The sequence below is a fragment of the Argopecten irradians genome, chromosome 2 (assembly GCF_041381155.1).
Source record: "Argopecten irradians isolate NY chromosome 2, Ai_NY, whole genome shotgun sequence".
In the NCBI taxonomy this organism is placed as follows: Eukaryota; Metazoa; Mollusca; class Bivalvia; order Pectinida; family Pectinidae; genus Argopecten; species Argopecten irradians.
The window spans coordinates 23,806,837-23,827,779 of record NC_091135.1 but is presented as its reverse complement, the minus strand read 5'-3'; the positions used below and the strand labels follow the sequence as shown (position 1 = coordinate 23,827,779).

Below are 20,943 nucleotides of genomic sequence, written 5' to 3'. Positions count from 1 at the left end.
TATTGGCCTATTTTTCCTATTTGAGAAAAATTCGAGTTATATAGAAATCTCATAAATTTGCTTATTTCAAGAAATCCAACGATATAAGAATCAAAATTGAAACTAATACAAAGTGTCCTAACCAGTACACAACTGCAGTGTTAATAGAGTGACACTTTTCACATTGAGTGAGCAAAATGCACTTTGGTTATCTTTTGCACGGGGGCTTGGGTTTGTGTATTTAGGTGTAACGTCCTATTAACAGTCAGGGTCATTTAGGGACGACCTCCCATGTGAGTGCAATGTGTTTGGTGTGTGGATATTCGTGTTGTGTCGCCTTGCAATTGTGAAACTCGATTATAGACTATGGTATGTCTCGGCCAATATTTTGTTTCAAAATGGGCATTCAAGTGGTATTGAGCAAAGCATAAAATAGATATATTCTGTTAGTGCTTGACTTTGTGTAAATAAGGAACGTGAAATAAGTTATTCTCATAGCCACATGCTTTGAATAAAACAGTTCTAAAAATAGTAAATCCTGCTTAATCATCTTTATGAGAGTGAAGTAACTGTCAAGTAAACTTTAACAGGCATGTAATACATTTATTGAAGAACATCAATAGTTTAAGAGGGTTTATGTAAATCTCTTAAGATGTTTGGTATCCCAGAAGGTCTTTTGTAAGAGTATACGACGGTATGATAATATATTGAATAGAGAAATATAACTAGATAGTGTCTTTAGAATAATTAACAAAGAACAACCAGGATCAATTAAGCACGGCCTCCTGTGGATACGATGCCTTGCGTGTGAGAAGTGCTAAGTGTGTGTCCTGGGAGTCTGTGAAACATTATGTTATGTCTTCTTGTGTAGTAGAAAATTTGCCCTTTTTATTTAAGGATTAACCTCTTACTTTGTTTACTTTATGAGAATAGCACGAGGTATATGGGGTAAACGCGACGCGAAGCGTTTACGGACAGTTTACCGGCTGCTCCATCGTTTCTTTAAACAATTAAACCAACCAGAACGTCAGTTACAACCATTAACCGTTTGTTATTCGCCGTCAAAATTATACTGCCGTCATGTTTAACCTTGTACAACAGCCATTCAGAAAAGGCGCTGACTGACAGTTTCAACCGCTCTTTTTTCTATGACGTCACAAGAAAGTTCTTATATTTCAGTTATTTTATTCAGGTCAAATGCAATAACATATTCAAAATAAATTTGCTTTGCTGTATGTCTCCGATTGTCTTGTACATGTGTTATTTGTAAACATTGACACGTGATTTTGTGGGATGTCAAAGAAGTCCGCCACAAACAGACTTGTACAAACTTAGTTTATCGATACAGAAACGGTGGCAAATGTAAATATAGTGCTATATTATTGAAGCGTTCCGCCAAAGACACCAAACAATACTTAAATTTTATTTTATTTGTCTTTTTTCTCCTTCTCCCAGATTTTGTTATCGATATCTTTTTCAAAGATCTTTACAACATTGAAAGAAATTCATCATGTTCCATAGGGGAATTTTCCCCGAACCTTCAATCTGTGAGGCCGCCATTCCATGACCTCCGATCGGTCAATATTTAAGTATTGTCTGATTTCGGTGAAAATTGTTATATAGTGCCTAACACAATGGCACTAATTTAGAAAACATCTGTTCCATCCATAGTTTTCTTATTATGTCTTAATCGACTCAGAATTAATAACGAATAGTTATATCCAGGGTGATTAAAACTTTGTTTACAAAACTTACTGTATCCTTAAGTATCCTATGAATAGATATTTCATTAGATTATTGTTGTCTTTAAAAAAGCCGATGCCTGGTTAATTAAGTTTGATTATCATAAAATAACCGTCCCATGACAATCAGTACGTCTCTAGAAATGAAGATAAGTATTAGATAATCAAGTAACGGAAATTATTACGCATAAATATGCAGGAGATGACGCATTTTTAATAACCACACATCCCATGTGTCATTCAGCCATGAAGAGTAGATTAATATCATATCTATTTTTATTTACCCATCAGTAAACTCTAGATAATAATAATGAATTATTGATTAAAGACACAATTATTACACCCAGTAGTCTTTGTAGCTATTATATCACCCATAACATATTATCATTTAACGTGACGCTACCCAAATTGGAACACTTTTTGATGATAATTGTGAAAAATTTCTAACGTGGTCGTAAATCCAGATTTTCGCTTAACTTTCCACAAATATATGTCTTCAGTTTTAATTTCATAATTTGTTTACTTGTCAGCAGTGCATATATTTTGAAATAGAGAGCTTGAAGCATGCCCGGTCAAGCCCGGTGTTTCAGCATGTTCGAGTACCCAAAATGGAACACCTCCTAAATTTGATCAAAAATGTATAGGCATCATAAAAATGTTGGAATTCATTTAAGGAAAGTTCAAACATTTTTAGTTTATATAATTCACATGTCTGTCATAAATATCCCGTTGTACGTTTGTTTTAAAATATATGGGTTTTTAGGGTTGTCGCACGACGTCGTTTCCCGGATTTTTTTTCACAATGTCATTATTTTCGTTTTTAAATACAGATAATAAGCAACTGGAAAGGAAATGACATCTAAAAATTGTCACAGTTACTGTTCAGCACCTTAATTTTTGTTCAGGACAGTGATTGGTGGTTTAGATTGTAAACGGAAAATTCTGTATCACATTTTTAAAAAGTTTTCCATTTTGGGTAGCGTTTCAATTTGGGTAGCGTCATGTTACCGATCTTCGTTACAACTGTAGCCAGGATACTGTCTGTTTCTGGCGGGTTAAGTCACACAATACCTCTACAAAGACATAAAAAAATGCCCTGGTTACAATTTAGATATGGAAGATGAGTATCACTTTATCATAATCTGTAATAATTATTATACTACAAGAGAGAAATATGTAAATATCTTTTATTGGCGGAACCATTCTATGTACAAGTTAATGCAATTGTTGTGTTGCGATAACGTCAATTGATCATCGTAAGTTAACAAAATTTATGTTTGAGGCTATGAAAATTTAGAAAAGCTATACTAGTATAGTCGTGAAGCTTTTGTATTGTATATCCATGTTATTTATTTGAGGACAACTTGATTTGATAGTGTGATTGCGACTTTGAAAATTTGCGAGGATGCAATTGAAGGACTTTTCTATAAAAAATTGTGAATGTATTGATGAAGCATAAGAATATTGTAAGTGATTTTTGAGTTTTAATTATTAAGTGTTGAGTGAAATATTTAATTATAATATCCAATCTGTTTGTTAACTTACGGAATAAAATTTGAAACGAATAATAAACACTATTGAAAATGATTGCCTGATGTATGAACATGACGCCGCGTGTGCATTATTTTAAAATCCACATGTTTTAACCATGTGTTTCGTATTGTTTTTGAAACTCGATATTTGAAACAATTGTATTATATTGAGGTACTAAATTTATTATCCTCCTACCCTTATTTAAAAACATTTCGGAATATTCCATGCATCGGATTCCCTTTTTCGAAATAATTTATCCATGCTAATAGATATTGCTATATATTTTTATACTATTCTAAAGTAAAACAAGGTCAATATTTCAGATGTGTGCGCCATCGAAATGTTGACTGCTTACGTCATCATGACCTCACAACTCATCAGTATTCGGCACTACATCGCAACTTCTGCCGATGTGCGCAAATCAATCGCGGCATCCATTACGTCTCGGCATATGTCTGTATGTGGTGCGAAACAGACGGAACAAGACAAAAAAATCACTTTGTTTTTTGTATCAATGTCCTATCTTTCTGTGTTTTGCTAAATAGTTTACCATTATTTGATCGCTAATGTATTCATCATTTGTATTGATATTTTATTTCAAAACTTAAAAGACTGCATTCATTTCATTTGCTATCACACGTTATAATTACAGTATACATTTGTACTGAATGAGACTATTTCGTGTTTTTTTTTTACATGATAGAAGGTATCAAAACATTTCTAGATTGAGTTTTTCGGTCATGTTTTATATTTTGCATGTTGAACTCTCGAGGACCGAACTGTTTGGTCCTCTAGTTCAACATAACACATGTAAACCTCAAAATCAGAACGGTTTTCTTTGTGATTATGATTTTCTTTTGGGACGGATATGTTTCTTAAGGAACTATTCATATATAGGCATTGTCAGCAGACAGATGGATTCAAAAAATAATTTGGGACAAGCATTTTATCACGGAGAGGATTTGTCTGTTGGAACGGTGAGTAAGTTGTCATGTGCTTCTTGGAGCTGACAATCGCTTACAGAGCGCCGCCAATGGCATAACTCTTTCTTGTATGGACAGTTTACAACCCATTACTTAAGACCCTGCCAACCAATTGTTCATTACGTATCCATGGAAATCATTATTGGAGCACGTGATCCATATGTTACAATCTCAAGCAAAAAGAGTTTGATCAAAACTGCTTGTGAATTATTGGTCATTTTACAGAACCTTATATAGCGGTCTATTTAACATGGCAACCAAAATTGTGACAAAAGAAAACTTGCATGCATATCTCAACATGGTGGCCAATATACTGCTGTCACGTTTCAATGAAATTGATCCAGAAATTAAGGATACGTTGCCATGACGTTTTTTTCTATGGGGAGACAATCTTATTCCAGTAACAATGAAACTTATGAATATGTAATAAGCTTGTGCTAACAAAAGCGACATGTATGATCAGTAGCAATTCAAACTTATCAATATGGTCCGTTGCTGACATGCGTGTTTGGGAGACTGTGGTATATACGTGTTGAAACTAACGTCCAATTTACAGCCAGGGTCATGTAAGGACGGCCTCCCATGTATACGGTATGTTGTTATTATGTAGGGCGTAGTGCGTGTTTTGAAACACTGCGGTATATTCGTGTTGTGTCTTCTAGTTTTTTGTAACTCTTGCCCATTTTATAGTGCTATATCACTGAAGCATGCCGCCGAAGACACCAAGGAACACATCCCATCCGGTCGCATAATACTGACAAAGTCGGACCAGTCGTCCCATTCCCTGGGCAGTTAGCAGGAACAGAAACTTCATCTTTTACAAACTATGGTGAGTCTAGGCCAGGGTACAGAACCCAGAGCCTACATATACCTCGCAGAGGCGAGCGCCCAACCGAAGACCAAAAGTGCGGCAGTGGCACTCTAAGGAAATTAGAAATTTAGTCACTTTTGGCCTTGAGTTGAGCGTTCGCCCCTGTGAGGAAGGCTCTGGGTTCTGTCCCCTGGCCGAGACACACCAAAGTCTGTAAAAGTGGTAGTTTCTGCTCCTGCTTAGCGCTCAGCATACAGGGAGTGGGACGACTGGTTCGCCCGTTGTCAGTATAATGTGACCGGGTGTGGTGTGTTGCTTGGTGTCTTCGGCGGCATACTTCAGTGATATAGCACTATAAAAAGGGCAACAGTTCCACTATACAAGAAGACACAACATGAATATACCGCAGTCTCCCAAAACACGCACCTCGCACAACATACACGCAATACACTGCATACATGGGAGGCCGTCCTTACATGACCATAGCTGTTAATAGGACGTTAATTAATCAAACAAACAAACAAAAATCGTCTTTTACGAATCATGCAATATCTATTCGCACACCGCACCACACTGACCTTTTGCGATGACGTACACACATAACCGAAACGGCTTTTAATTTTCAAAATGTAACCGAGTTTGATGATGTTGTAGAATTTAAGTTAAAAGCTTGCAGTTAATACTACACGTTTTTTACTAAACAATTTTTTTAAATACCTGAATTATAGGTTAATATGTTAACGCGGGTCGTCTTATGTTTTCTGTCGTTTTCTTAAGGGCCTTGCAGTAGTTGAATATCACTACACCGCTCAAAAAGTAGCGGAATTAACATCCTACCATATTTTCTCTTATATAACGTCTCCCGTGACACCACACCACTTCTGGCCTTTGGTTGAGTGCTCGCTCCTGTGAGGAAGGCTCTTGGTTCTGTGCCCTGGCCGAGACACACCATAGTCTTTAAAAGTGGTAGTTTCTACTCTTTCTTAGCGCTCAGCATTGCATGGAGTAAGACGACTGATTCGCCCGTTGTGAGTATAATGATATCGGGTGGGGTGTGTTGTTTGGTGTCTTCAGCGGCATGCTTCTGTGATATAGCACTATAAAAAGTGAAAGAGATGGTCTGATTAAGCCTACTAAACCAAACGAAACCAAATCAAATGAACTGAAAACAAAGACAAATGTGTGTTTTTTTTAGAAGATTCATAAAATGTCTCATGTCTATCACTCTATAGGGAAAGCTATACACCTGGTAGTCAGTTTTTATGCCTGTGCAATCATTTTTTTAATTTAGACATGGGACCACGGGGAAAATTAGTTTTTATATATTTTTTTGTTTTTAAGCATAACTGTTGAGGCTGTACTTGGGCCCTGTCGATCATATCAACCGTTTTTCCCAAAAAGAATACAACCATTCATATACCGAACATATTGCTCAGGTAAGAACGTTGACCCCGATTGTTCAAAAGATGTAAAATATTAAAACAAAACAAACCAATCCTATCTGTTCATACGTCATTAACATTACCCCAATCAAGCACCCAACCAACGACCAATCATAAGTAGATCCCTGGGGATGTTATATACCCTTAATCCACATCACCGGTGATGCTCAGAAGTAGTGGTAGCCAAACGTAGTATGACAACGCTTGGATCATACATTCTGAAGCGTCAGTGACAATGCCATCTACACATCTAGGGGTAGTTAGCTTTCGATATGTGGGTGAGTTACAATTGAATGTATAATATTGAGACGAAATAATGACCGTTTAACATTATTTAAAGAAGTTATTTGTGTATGTTTGTATATAAACAATATATTCAAGTGGATGTAAATACCTTACTTCTGGTACTAATGCTGATGTTGTATTATAAAGATATTTATTACAGCATTATGATGTTGATATGATGTTGGAAAATAATTTTGAATTTGAACGTTAAAGTCCATTTTTAATTCCAAATTCAAAAACCATGTAGTAGACCGGTTAAGTGCAAAAAATTACTCCGTTTACTGCAGATTCTGATGCAAAGGTTTCCCTGCATATGCAAGTACCTTATAACCATAGAAAAGAAATAATTCAAAGATACAAGTGATTTATTGCTTTATTTCGGTAGTATAGCCGATGTTCGCATATAAGGGGGTAGGGGTATTTAAATTAGTACATTTTTTTGTATCCTTTATGTATTCCATTGGAATTAGTATTTATTACCAAAATATGGATATACAATTGCAATAATACCCTATATTCAGTTTGTTTTTTAATGACGTCGTTAATTGTCAAGAGTAACGTCCCATATAAAAATCAACAAATTTTACCAATTTTATTGTTTGTTTTATTAATAATGAAACTTAATAAATATCAATCTAATCAGTTGTATGCCACTATGTATTATCAAGCAATATAATGTTTTTTCGGATGATAAATATAATGTTTGCTGAATTTATGAGAAACAATAAAAGAATCATGCTAAAAATGGGATTGTTAACGGTTAACAGAATAACCAGTTCCTCGGTCGGAAGTCTGCTAACCGGTTACCAAACTCTGTAACCGAATTATCGGACTGGTATATATATTTGACTATTTGTGTAATTATTGGCCAACAGGAAACTCATTGTTAACTTATAGAGCAGTTTGACTTATATACATTACATTACATTGTATATCTATTGAAACGATACCGAGGTGGATGCACACTTACCGCTGTTAAAAAAATGTCTGTTAATTTTATCAATGTATAAATATAACTGTGCATGTACATTTACATTGTATTTTTGTACTTATATGACTAATGCATATAGAATGTAGTTTAAATCCAGGAAAATACTCTCGTGTAATACGTTTGTCGTAAAATCCGAATAAAGTCTTTTTGCGCTAAAACTGTAGCGAAAATACATTAAACAAGTACCTTTTGTTATATATAACAGCTTCTTAAAATCCGTTACTCGATTGGAAGATCTTCCGAGTAAACAGTTAGCAAATTCCGACCGATTAGACAACCCTAAGAAGAACAATGCTCATATTGAATATCAGATGTAGACTGGTACCTTAATTTGTATCTAAGGTATGCACAACATAAACAAAACCTTTGCGGGATTTTTTCCATGGAAATAGATATATATTAATTTCACAAATTACACTGGACTTACGGCATATAGCTTTTCATGTCATCCTAGCTGTATAAAACCTATTTTTATTACTATATCCACCTTACTTACCTGGCATTTGCGTTGGTATTTTTTCCTCATAATATCGGATTCCACAACTATAGCAAGTTCGGATACTTTAAAACGATATATCAATTAAAAAAAAAGAAAAAACGGGAAGAGGGATAGCATTACTTCGATAGTCTAGATCTATGTTGTTCATTAATACTTCTAGAGGGTTCCACATTTTTCATGAAGTGCGAATAGGTTTTCTTGAGAAAACGACATCAGAAAATATCACTATTATTAATTCGGATATTCACAAGTATTGATGATATTCCATATTCGGTACCTCTAATACTGTTTTGTTTAGTTTGTCAACCAAATGTGACACGATCTTGTTTCTCGGACTCTTTAGTTTCACACATGAAATCTGAAGTCTCGTTCAGGTAGAATGTTCTTTTGAAACAAGTCCGAATACGACGGCAAGAGGGTCTACTTCTTCTCCCGTCAACTTGTCTTGTATATATTTTCTTATCAAAGAAGGTTAGTAATTAACATTATAATGATAATTTTCTAATAATAATAATTGACTTCATTTTCATTCGATTGCACATTGAGTCAAAGACTCTCCTCACATGTGGTCGAACATATAAAATGTACAGTATTTACAGCATAGTTAATAAACATACAGTAATTATATAAAATGATATCAAAGATATCACAGAACAAGTAAATCACATATCACAGATTACATTTTCATATCCTAGAAAAATACAGAAAATTGCCATAAGTGTACACACAAAAGCCATGCAAACATTAACTCTCATGTTTCCATTAGTGATAATGAAATAAAAAAAATAAATATGTGTCTTGCATACATATATGCCAGTATGGCAAAAAATAAAATTTGACAGATTAAACACTAATATAACAAACATTAAAACAAGAAATAAATGTTAAATGATAACATGAAATACTAGAATAAGGATTTAAAAATAAACACACAATAAGATACGGATAAAGAAATTCCAGTTATAGTCCATGCATAAAATCAATGATTTTTATTATCATAAAGTTCAAAGATATGCCTTCTGCATTCAACCTTGAAGGTGTTAAGAGATGCTTTTTCCATGACTCTTGCATGAAGGTTATTCCAGTGTGCTTGATCATTATATTTAAAAAAAATATCTGAACTTGGCTGTTTTATGCCTTGGTAAAACAAATTGTCCCATTGTGGAAGATCTAGTTTGAATGGGGTGACATTCAACAGCTATGAATTCATTTGAAGATGGGCTCTCGTGTGAATTTTCGTTAACAACTTTGTTTGCCATATATATAAAGTCTGAAAGCTTATTTTCCATGTTTCGCTGTTGCAAGTAGCTGTTATTTATTCATTCATCGCGCTTCATCCTGCTGTTCTGTCTTACTCAGCTGTGTGTCGCTATCTTTTCGTTGGGTTGGACAAGCTCTTTCTCTCATCTTTCGCCAATTCATGTCAACTAACTTCATAGTTACTCTTCTTCCTCAACATGTTCACAATATCAATATATTGATCATTGCAGATCTTCTCTACTCACTTTCTAAAATTGTGCATTGCTTATAATATGTTTATAAGTTTGTGTAACGGATTAATCTTTAAACCAGATATTCGTTCAGTAATAGATGTTATGAAACAAGCTAATAATAAAAATCCCATAGAAACTGCACATAGCCTAATTTTCTTTAAACTTTGCATATCGAAAGTACTACTAATTTTCCCTTTAAAGTAAGCCTACTATTTCCTTTTGTGATTTTAAAAAAGGTCCAAAGGGCCTGAAATCTTCTTGTTCGTTTGTCGTTAAACTACCTTTACAAATATGTCAAAATAAGTGATCCTTTGTTAAATATTCTACACTTTTTATTCCTAAATCATTTGAGTAGATCTTTTACTTTACATCTGAGTCATTTTTTTCAGATTTTGAACGGAAAACTTTTCAATAATTATTTTAACAAAAAAATAACACTTTTAGCGAAAATTGAAAACGAATTATTGCTCTTTGTCATCTCATTTCACCCTTTAAAGGAAGTGTCCATAATTTTGCCATTCTTAAGACATCTCTGTCTATGTGAAAATTAGCTTCAAATTCAAAAACCGGGAAAGCAGTTTTTGGGTGATTTAATTATGGCGAATGCAGGTAGCAACAGAACTCTGTTTTGTTCATATACATAGCTAAATAATTCCAGTTTAAGATTCCAGAGTCCAATTTCATTGAAAAATAATGTATAGTAATATTTTTGGATGCTAAATATAGTAAATGCTAACAGTTTGGAAAATATTGGTTGCCATGGGCTGAAATTTAGATAATGTCATATTTAAGTGAAAATTGACACAAAGGGGTTATGAGGTATGCTGAATAACACAGGAACACTTTCGAAATGTTTGGATTCCATGGTAACAAAATCAGCGTCTCAGATTGGTTGAAATTTAGATATTTTTAAATATAAGTGAAAATGGTACATATGGGTTTTTTGTTTTATTTCTGATATAAAAAGACACCGTTTGTTTCACCCAAGAGCATATCTAGTTGTTCTAGTTGTTAGGCTTTTTGTACTGTTAGGGAAAATGCAAAATTTTATCACTAATTGTTGTTTTATTACGGTAACTATGGTCAATTTTAATTTACAGTCACCAAGGACAAATTGTGTGTTTGTTTTTTTTTTTTTTTTTAGAAAATTCTATCTGGCTGCATTTTAGCCTTTGAAATACTGTTTTCCCTAATTTCAATGGGTGCCAAAATCATGCCAAATATTTGGTGCAAACCAAATACCGCTATTTTTTATTCTGTCAAAAATTGATATTTTGTGGCTGAAAAATAAATTTGTAGTCAAAATAATTAAACATTATAAATGGGTATACAATAAAGAATGAAGTATGTTTCATTAACAAAAATTACAAGAAAATAAAATGTATGTTCAAGGTCGCCTTGCTACATACCCAGAGTATTGATAGAAAACATCATTAATAGGCCCTTTATACCTTTTTAAAAATACAAGATAGATAAAAAAAGTATATACTATAAGACTCTTTCATATGTGGATATGACGGAAAGGGATATTCTACCCGAGGGTCACAAATGTAGTAAAACCCGAGGCTTGCCGAGGGATACTTAAATGATACTGACGTAATTATTAAACCTAACCAAACTAAACTAAAGAATCTAGAAAACCAGCCATTAATTGTTTTTGTTGAGCGTTGAAACACAATTAGAAGTTACTACGTTTTAGATTGTGGCGTGTTTCGATCAAGAAACATGACCCAGGCTTATTTCACAGGGGCGAGTGCACGATGCCAAATGTTCAGCGGGAACTTTGGGAGGAAGAAGGTAATCTAGGAGGAATGAATGGAAAACATTATTTAATTTTCTTGTCATTTGTATTTACATATGAGAATCACTATGTTACACCAGTAACTTAAGCGAAATAACTCCTAGTTTGAAAAAGAAAAAAAATCCGGCGAAACATCCTTCACCATCGAATTAGTTTTAAAAGTTTTGCTGTATATTATAATATTTCTTTAATTTTAATGTTTTTGTTAAACAAATATAGCTGTGTGCCTTTTTGCCGTCAGAATTTTTGGTTAATGTTTACCAACGTTGCTTTTTGTCTTTACAGTGATATTCGTGCTGTACTGTGCCTTCTGGTACGCCTGGTGCCTGGAAAGTTATTGGGGTGAAGCGACTTCGCTCAGAGGTTATGTATTGGATATCGGGATGCTCTCCGTGCTCATTCCCAATTACAGAGAATGTATGCTGTATTGCATGGCGACCGAAGGATGCGGTTTGGTATCGTACACAAATACCACATCAAACTGTACCCTGCATGAAAGATGGGCACCGTATCAATTCGACGAAGCCTCTTCATCCGTTTGGTATTCCAGTACGTTAGTTTCATAACTGTTGATGCCTGTCTTGCTCCCTCTGGTAATATACGAATTAAACTTTTACCTACTCTCAAATTTATCAATGTATTAATTTATAAAATGTATAAACAATCGATTAAAAGCTTATGTTTTAAAATTCATAGAAACGAGACCATTATATGTATCTGAAGAATCTCGTGTTCTTCATCATTGAAATATTTTGGCCGGATATGTCAATCATATAGCGGATGCTTAGGTATTAAGGCATTAGTATAAACTTTTATGAATGATCGAACACCATGCTTTGCAATACATTAATAAAGTGTATACTATATATTTGTTCTGTTCTTTTATTATTTTGTTATTTATGATTTCTTTTAAAACTCTAGTTATTGACATTCATTCATATTGTTCACAAAATCGTGAGAATTATTGATCAATGTTTCTGAAATGTTGTACTTTCTATTTCCAGGGGGCAGGGGGAGGGGTGTCGTTTACAATGGAAAGCTGTTACATACCGTTGACTTTTTGATATTATTAATTATCTAGTAAATGATGAAGATTGTCCATGGGAAATGGTCAGATTCGAGACATCGTGCTATCTCTTTTATTATTACAAAATGACGTGGACCGAATCCTTGGTATGTATATATATATTTCAAATATTCTCTAGTGGTTTTAAATATTTTGTGCAAAAACGAATTAATGATATTGATATTTTATCTGATGAAGATGACAGTGAATGTATGTTCTTAAAAGACGACTGGGAAACAATCTTTTCTCTCTTGTTTGATTACTGCCGTTCTATCATAAGATTGCTCGATTGTGCTAAAGTACTAGCGTATCGACTCACTATTGTAGATTACATCGGTACATGTTACAGGTGAAGTGTCTATGTAACACGCATTGTGATTGGCTGATGACAGTACACAACCTTATTGTGCATCAGAAAAAAAATGCCCCAGTTTAAAATGGCCCCTATTTGTGCAATCGGGAAGTTGTAAGAATATCGAAACAATTACAAACGTTCAAAATAAATAAACATCCAAAATAGAGATATTTGTTAAATGGAAGTACAGTTTGTATAACACTTCAACAAAATAATGCTGATATAGAATTCGAGCTGTAAAAATATACATGGACTGTTTTGATTCCGGGTGTTTTTCCGTAGTACACCTTTTGAATACACATAACTTAAACATCGTAGCACATGTACATGGTAGCGACAGAAGAAAGCCGAATGCAGGATTCTGTGGAGACGTTGACGGACTGAGTTTCCTGAATAAAGACACATCACCATACTCTCCACAGTACAATGTTTTTTACAGAGTATTTCATGCCATTAAATGCAGACTTCGCAAAAATCCGTCGTATTCATCAGATTTCAGAGAATTAGCGATCAACGAACTGTTTTAAATTTCGTTTGTCACTGAAAGAAGTGTTCTGTTCACCATATTATGATAGAAAAAAAGACAAAATAAATGGTTAAACAAACAGCTTTTTTGAGCACACACGTTTCTCTTCTATTTTAAAAGATCAACTGTCGGCCAATCACAATGCGTGTTACAAAGACACTTCACCTGTAACATGTAACAATGTAACTGAAGTATTATAAAACAATCGTGCAATCTTTTAATAGAATGGCAGTGAACTATTGTAATTTTTCTAACTAACTCACGATCGATATTGCTCAGAAAGTTTTTCTAGTATTTTCCGGATAATTAATACGTCTGGTTCCGTGTATTAGACACACCGATGAGTAGTGAGACACACAGAACCCATAGCCTTACTCAAATGAAGGCCAATTGTGAGGAGGTGTCAAGGGAGGTGTAAGGAAGAGAAACGTCAGTTAGCAAGCAAAAACGGTCCTGAATAAAGTCACCTCTTACAATCATGCAATGCAATTTCAATTCCTTACTAGCAAAGCGGCTGGACAGTTATTGTCGGATGCTCTATGGATATGTCACTATACATGATATACGTGGAATATGTAGAATTTATGTAATGGGTTGAGGCTAAATTTTAATCAAAGTTTTTTATACTGACTTAGGCATTCTGTGAGAAATTGAATGGTCGACTGACAGAGGTGGACAGTGAAGCCAAACGTAATTTCCTCAAGACAACAACAATATCAAGTAAGTCACTAAAACGGCATCAAAATCAAGAAGAAAATAAACTTGGCATTGTTGATCACTATCGCAGCATATATTTGTTTAAACATCGACATGCTACTTAAATCGATGAAAATTCGTCCAAAATAGTTTACTTAGATTAAATCCATTTCGGTGCCTGTAGAAAATGGATAAACTCATTCGCCGATTAAGCTTAGGAAGAATTTACCTGAATCCCCATTTTAAATATCATTAGGTAAGTCAGCTTTGTAATCATTTTGTATATGTCTATAGTTTAATATGACTTGGACTGATTTATTGGAAATTCATCATGACGTCAGCATTTCGAGGACGGTGGGACAAAATGGCGGCCTCCGCTGGATTTTCACGATACATTTTGACGTGATATTCTTCGAAAAGTTGTTTGTTGTAGTTATGTGATGAAAAGTGTTTATTTCATTTCACTTGTCTCGAAGTTATGATGTTTGCTCGCCAAGGCTTCCAACGATTTTTTTATAAACTCTCATACGAAATGAACACTCATTTGATATCCTATATATACTATCACATAAATAATTTTACATGTATCATTTCGTAGAATCTAAAAAATATTTTATCGTTTAGTCGACAAACATAGATGGCTAGCTGCATCTGATATAGTTACCGAAGGCAAGTGGCGATGGGAGATATCCGGAAACATCGTGGAAAACCACACCGACTGGCAGGATGGCAACCCAGACAATGAAGGCTCCTTAGGACCGGATGCTGACTGCCTAGTGATGGGCTCGTGGGTAAACTATGGCTGGGATGATGTGGAATGTTTTAATTTACATCGCCCCATTTGCGAGATACAGGGAATGTAATGACATTTGGGTAACGGCATACGTTCAGTCTGGCTGATTTCTTGCTTTTATTCGCATATAATGTAATGTAACCTTTAAAGATATTTACATTTTTTTCGTTGTGTTTTAGTCCCCTGTCGGTGAAAAGCAGTTCGTCATTTGAATACAACTAATTATAAAAAAGTGCAAATATTACAATTTGTCATACATTTATTTAGAAACACTTATCTTATCAGTGTTGTCCAGATGAAAAATAAAATAGATTTAGAAATGATGGCAAAAATCGTCCGCCGAAGCTGCAGAAGGACAATGTCAAAACAGTGTATTAGGTTGTTTCCCGCTTCGATTCAAAATATCTCCTATATTGTAAGATTAGTCTGTTTCGAGTCGGGAACATGCCAGGTAATAAACGATCTCTATCGGGGCCTGCTTGTATCGGTATTCCGAGTAAGTGAAAATATGTGTCCTTACCAGAAATCTTGGGAGTCTGAATTTCCATGGCTGAAGGAATGTAAGAACGGTAGACAGTTTACCTTTTGTAAAACAAAACATGTAGTTCTCATATCAGTATTTCATTCGGCGCTAAAAACGATGTTTCACGTCATTCAAAAGCTGAAAGTCATGCAAAGCTTCAGGGAATCGTAAACAGTTCTAATGAGCAAATGAACCTGGATTTTTTAAGTAGTTTCAATGAGTCCAACTTCAGTGAGAATTGAAAAATTTGATTATAAAATGTTTATGACGGCAGGGAGCTAGTTTTATTTAGATTTTATTGCAATTGTTTCTTGTTTTTAGGTCATCTGACCATAGGTCATGGTGACCTATTGCGATAGTCTTTTGTCCGTCGTCGTGCGTCGCGCGTTAACATTTACTTGTGAACTCGATAACTTGAGTAAATATGAACCGAACTTAATGAAACTTTGTATGTAGACTAACATTAGAAACATATCGGACGACTTTGAAAATTAGCTTGATTTGACAGTATTTTACGGAGTTATTGCCCTTTGCACTAATAATTATCATTGGACCTTGTAAACGCGATAACTTGAGTAAATATAAACCTGTAACAATGGACACAAGATGGCTGACTTCTAAAGCATGAATTTTATTCCATATTGATAACGTAGTACACAGTACACATGAAGTACACATAAGCTGATTACGTAATACCTAGCTAAGTGTGTCTGTACCGTAGATACTCATATTACATCTCCCCTTTTAATTAAGCTAAAGTGAATTGACACAACAAATGTAATTTGAAAGAACTGGGAGATAGTAATCAGAATGACCATTATGTTATTTTACTATATCTCAGTGATGTATTTAAGAATATAACATTATAAGACTATAACAGTAAACGAATTATAAAATTTACCAAATCACTGTTTACGTTGAGTATTATGTGAATATAAACAAAAAACTGAAATGGTACAGAAATTTAAACATTATTGACAGTCTCTATATCAATAGATCATATTAAACAAACTCTTGACTAGAACTGAAAGTGTCTCAACAGAGTCCTACACATATATCTGACTAACAGCTACTGTATGCCGATCATTAGGCTTATCAGAACTTTTCATAGTCCTTCATTCGCTGTGGTTCTCGTACCACACGACCACTTCGTGTAACAGTCTCTGAACACGGAGATACAGTTTCTCTGTTTCCACAGGCACTCGCGGATGTTTCACTAATAGCAGGTTCTCTCGCGACTGGTGAACTGTCCGAAACAAACTCGTGTGGATTTATGTCAATATCTGTAAATGTCTCTTTAGTGGCGCGAAGTTGTCGGCTGTTCCTCCGATACACGTTATTGTTTGCTCAGACAAGGGCAGAACGTGGAGTTTTGTGAGGATCAATGACGCGACCGGGCTGCCATACATCCCCAGATTGTACTCTAACATTTTGTCCAAGTGTCAGGGGAGGCAACTCTCGTGAACCACGATCATATTAATGTTTCTGCACTCGTCGTTTTTCATGTAGGGCTTCTTTAACATGCGGTATTATCTTTGGAACCAGTAGCTCGTTAGAGGTGGGTAAGAGCGTTTTCGTTCTCCTTCCCATTAGCCGTTGGGCCGGAGAACCAATCGCGGACGATCGGGGGGTGTTTCTATGAGCCATTAAGGCTAAGTACGGATCAGTTCCATCCTGCTGGGCTTTTTTGCCGTTTGAACAGCTTTTTCTGCCATCCCATTTGACTGGGGGTATTTGGGACTAGACGTTCTGTGTTCGATAGCAAAGTGTTTGTAGCAAAGTTGCGGAATTCACGACAGTTATATTGTGGTCCGTTGTCAGTGATGAGAATATCTGGAATACCGTATCTTGCAAACTGTGATTTACAATGGTTTACTACGGTTTCACTCCTCGTGTCGGCCAACTTCGAGATTTCTATAAACTCGGAATAATAGTCCACAAGTAGTAAATAGTTTTCTCCTCTTAAGTGAAAGAGATCCGATTCGATTTTTGACCATGGACAATCCGGTACCTCATGTGGTATGAGCGGTTCCTTTGAATTTGAATGTCTATGCTCCTGGCAGACTTTGCACCTGCCTACAACTTCAGCGATTTGCTTGGACATGCCTGGCCAAAATAGTACATCAGCGGCGCGTTGTCGACATTTTTCAATCCCGAGATGCGATTCATGTATTTTTTGCAACAATTCACTTCGCATGGAAGGAGGGATAACAGGCTTGTCTCCTTTGAATATGACACCCTTTTCAACAATGAGCTCGTCACGCAAGTTCCAGTATACATTTGTCTCGCTCGGTAGCTCAGATTGGTCGTCGGGCCACCCTGACAGTACAAGTTTTTTTTCACAAGCTTCATGCCTGGATCATTTTCCGTTTCTCTGGCTATTATGTCCAGTTTATTTTCAGAAACCGCCAGTACAACTTTCAAATCATATTTCTCCTCTAGATCAGAAGCTTGTTCAGTCAATGGTGCTCTATTTAGTGTATCTGCGATGTACAGATATTTTCCCGGTACATATTCTACATTTACGTCGTACTGCTGTAGATTCAATAGCAGTTTTTGTAGACGCGTAGGGGCCAAGTACAGGGGTTTTCTCACTATGATTTCTAGTGGCTTGTGGTCAGTTTGAATATTCACTTTCTTGCCATACTGATGGAATTTTTTCGTTCCAAACACGATAGCCAGTATCTCTTTTTCTATCTGGTGCCGATGATACCAAGTCCTTCAGGCGTTCGTAACTTTGACTGTGATGCTTATCCCAATGCCACTGCACATTTTTTTCCAACCATTGGCGTAGTGGTGCACTTACTTCTGACAAGTTTGGAATAAATTTCGCGACATATTGGACCATTCCCATAAACCTCTGTACGCCGGTTTTGTCAGTAGGTTCTTGCATTTCGCGTATTGCACGGATTTTCTCCGGGTCCGGTTTCAAACCTTTGTCGCTGAGGATATGTCCGATGTACTGTAGCTCAGTCATGGCTATTTCGCACTTATTTCGATTTAGTTTAAGATTGCTGTCACGAGCACGTTCAAGTACAGCACGTAGTCTACTGTCATGTTGCTCCTTAGTTTGACCCCATACTAGAATGTCATCTACAATAGTTTCCACTCCATCCATTCCCTCGTAGATCTCGGATATTGCCCTTTGGAACACTTCGGGAGCTGAGGATATTCCGAATGGAAGTCTCAAGAATTTATATCTACCGAACGGTGTGTTGAAGGCACAAAATTTGCTGCTTTCGTCGTCAAGTTCGACTTGCCAGAATCCGCATTCTGCGTCGACCTTAGAAAAGAATTTTGCGTCGGAAACCTTGGATGTGACATCATCTATGGTTTTCATCGGGTAGTGTTCTCTTTTTATAGCCTTGTTTAGGTCCTTCGGGTCAATGCATACACGCAATTTTCCATTGGATTTGGTAACCACAACCATAGAGTTGACCCATTCTGTTGATTCAGTTACTTTTTCGACTACACCTAATTTTTCCATCCGGTCGAGTTCTTTACGGACACGATCATGTAGCATGACTGGTACCCTTCTGGGTGGATGAACGACTGGGTTTACTGATTTGTCAATGTTTATGTGATGTTAATGAATTTTGCCAAGCCCTTCAAACACATCAGTGTATTCTGCCAGTATTGGTGTTTTCTCGACAGTTTCGATCCTCTGTATAAGGTTCAAGTCCTTACAGGTTTGGAGTCCGATAACAGGAGTCACATCATGATCCACAATTTGGCATTCGAGTAGATGGAAGGCATTCTTGTACTCACATGTTAGGATTGTAGTACCAACTGTTTTGATTCGCTGACCAGTGTATGTTACCAGTTTCTTTGGTGTCACTTTTGTCACTGTTGTTCCAGCTAACCTTTTGTAGTCCTTCTGTGACATGACATTGCATTGGGCTCCAGTGTCCATTTTGAACTGTTTGTTTTGATTGTTTATTTTCACAGTCACAAACCAATCTTTTTCATCGCCATTTTGTTTTGTTTTGACAGTTTGATTTTCAATGGCTTGCACAAATAATGGATGTTCATCGTAGTCCTCATCATCATCATCATCTTCATCAATTAAATGTACCTGTCGACCTTTCCTTCTCCTGTTATGTTGAGAATGTTTATTTGTTGGGGTTTTGGAATGACACTTCGCCGCAAAATGGTCCGGTTTGCGGCACTTGCTACACGTTTGACCGATAGCGGGGCATTTATCAGGATGATGGTTGTAACCACACCTTCCACATTCTTTAAAGTTTTTCTCTTGACCGGGACGTGTTTTGCTTTTTTCGACATATTTTTGAGGTTTTGAGCCGGAATGTTTTTTCTTTTCTTTCACCAGACTTACTTGCTGAGATTTCTCGCCCTCACGTCGGCCCTGTGCGTGTGTTTTACTAGCTCCACATGAACGGCAAAGTTCCACTGCTTTAGTTAAATCGAGGTCCGTTTCACGCAGAAGTCTTTCACGTACTGCATTATCTTGCATGCCACAAACTAACCTATCTTTGATTAGACTGTCATTTAGTGTTCCAAATTCACACGTGCGTGCTTTATTTCTGAGTTCAGTGACGTACTGATCAACTGTTTCGTTTGTTTCCTGGTTACGCATAAAAAACAAATGACGTTCGTATGTTACGTTAGACCTAGGATTACAGTAGGCTTTGAATCTGTCAACAACATTTTCCAGTTTATTTCCGTCCCCAGGGTTTTCAAATTTCAAATTGTTATACACGTCCAACGCTTCTGTACCGATAACATGTAGAAACGCTGCTAAACGGACACCTTCCGCTTTCTCTGCGATTCCTGTCGCTATTTCATAAAACTGAAATCTTTGATACCACCTGCGCCAGTTTTCTGACAAGTTCCCATCAAGTTTTAGGGATTCACTTCTGACACCATGTAACAGTGGACACAAGATGGCTGACTTCTAAAGCATGAGTTTTATTCTATATTGATGACGTAGTACACAGTACACATAAGCTGATGACGTAATACCTAGCTAAGTGTGTCTGTACCGTAGATACTCATATTACAAAACCGAGCTTAATGAAACTTTGTATATAGACTAACATTGAAAAGATCTCGAACAAGTTTGAAATTAGCTTGATTCGACAGTATTTTACGGAGTTATTGCCTTTTGCACTAATAATTACTATTGGACCTTGTGAACACAATAACTAATTCGTGAACAAAAGACATCTGTTGGTTAATAAATGACATAACTGATTTGTATCCAATATCAGGTGACCGTTAAGGCCCATAGGCCTCTTTTTTTCTCCTGTTTCATTCAACTAATCTTTATTGGTCATTTTGTAATATTTCATTTATTTTAAAACATGAATGTTTTCCGTCTTTTGAAAGGTTCAAAATCAAATTTTATTCATACTTCCTATGATGTTACGTAAGTATCCCTACACAGGAGATTTATTCAATACAC

At 35.9% G+C, this 20,943-nt stretch overlaps 2 protein-coding genes across 2 annotated transcripts; one reads left to right on the top strand and one right to left on the bottom strand.

The window, feature by feature from the left end:
* Positions 1-11,518: 11,518 nt before the first annotated feature.
* LOC138316523 (perlucin-like) lies at positions 11,519-15,065 on the top strand. The gene is made up of 4 exons (XM_069258212.1): positions 11,519-11,555; positions 11,845-11,927; positions 14,142-14,226; positions 14,827-15,065. Exons 1-4 carry the CDS (start codon positions 11,519-11,521, stop codon positions 15,063-15,065), a joined length of 444 nt encoding a protein of 147 aa, XP_069114313.1.
* Positions 15,066-19,104: 4,039 nt separating this feature from the next.
* LOC138316522 (uncharacterized) lies at positions 19,105-20,115 on the bottom strand. Its single transcript, XM_069258211.1, has one exon. It carries the CDS (start codon positions 20,113-20,115, stop codon positions 19,105-19,107), a length of 1,011 nt encoding a protein of 336 aa, XP_069114312.1.
* Positions 20,116-20,943: the final 828 nt, after the last annotated feature.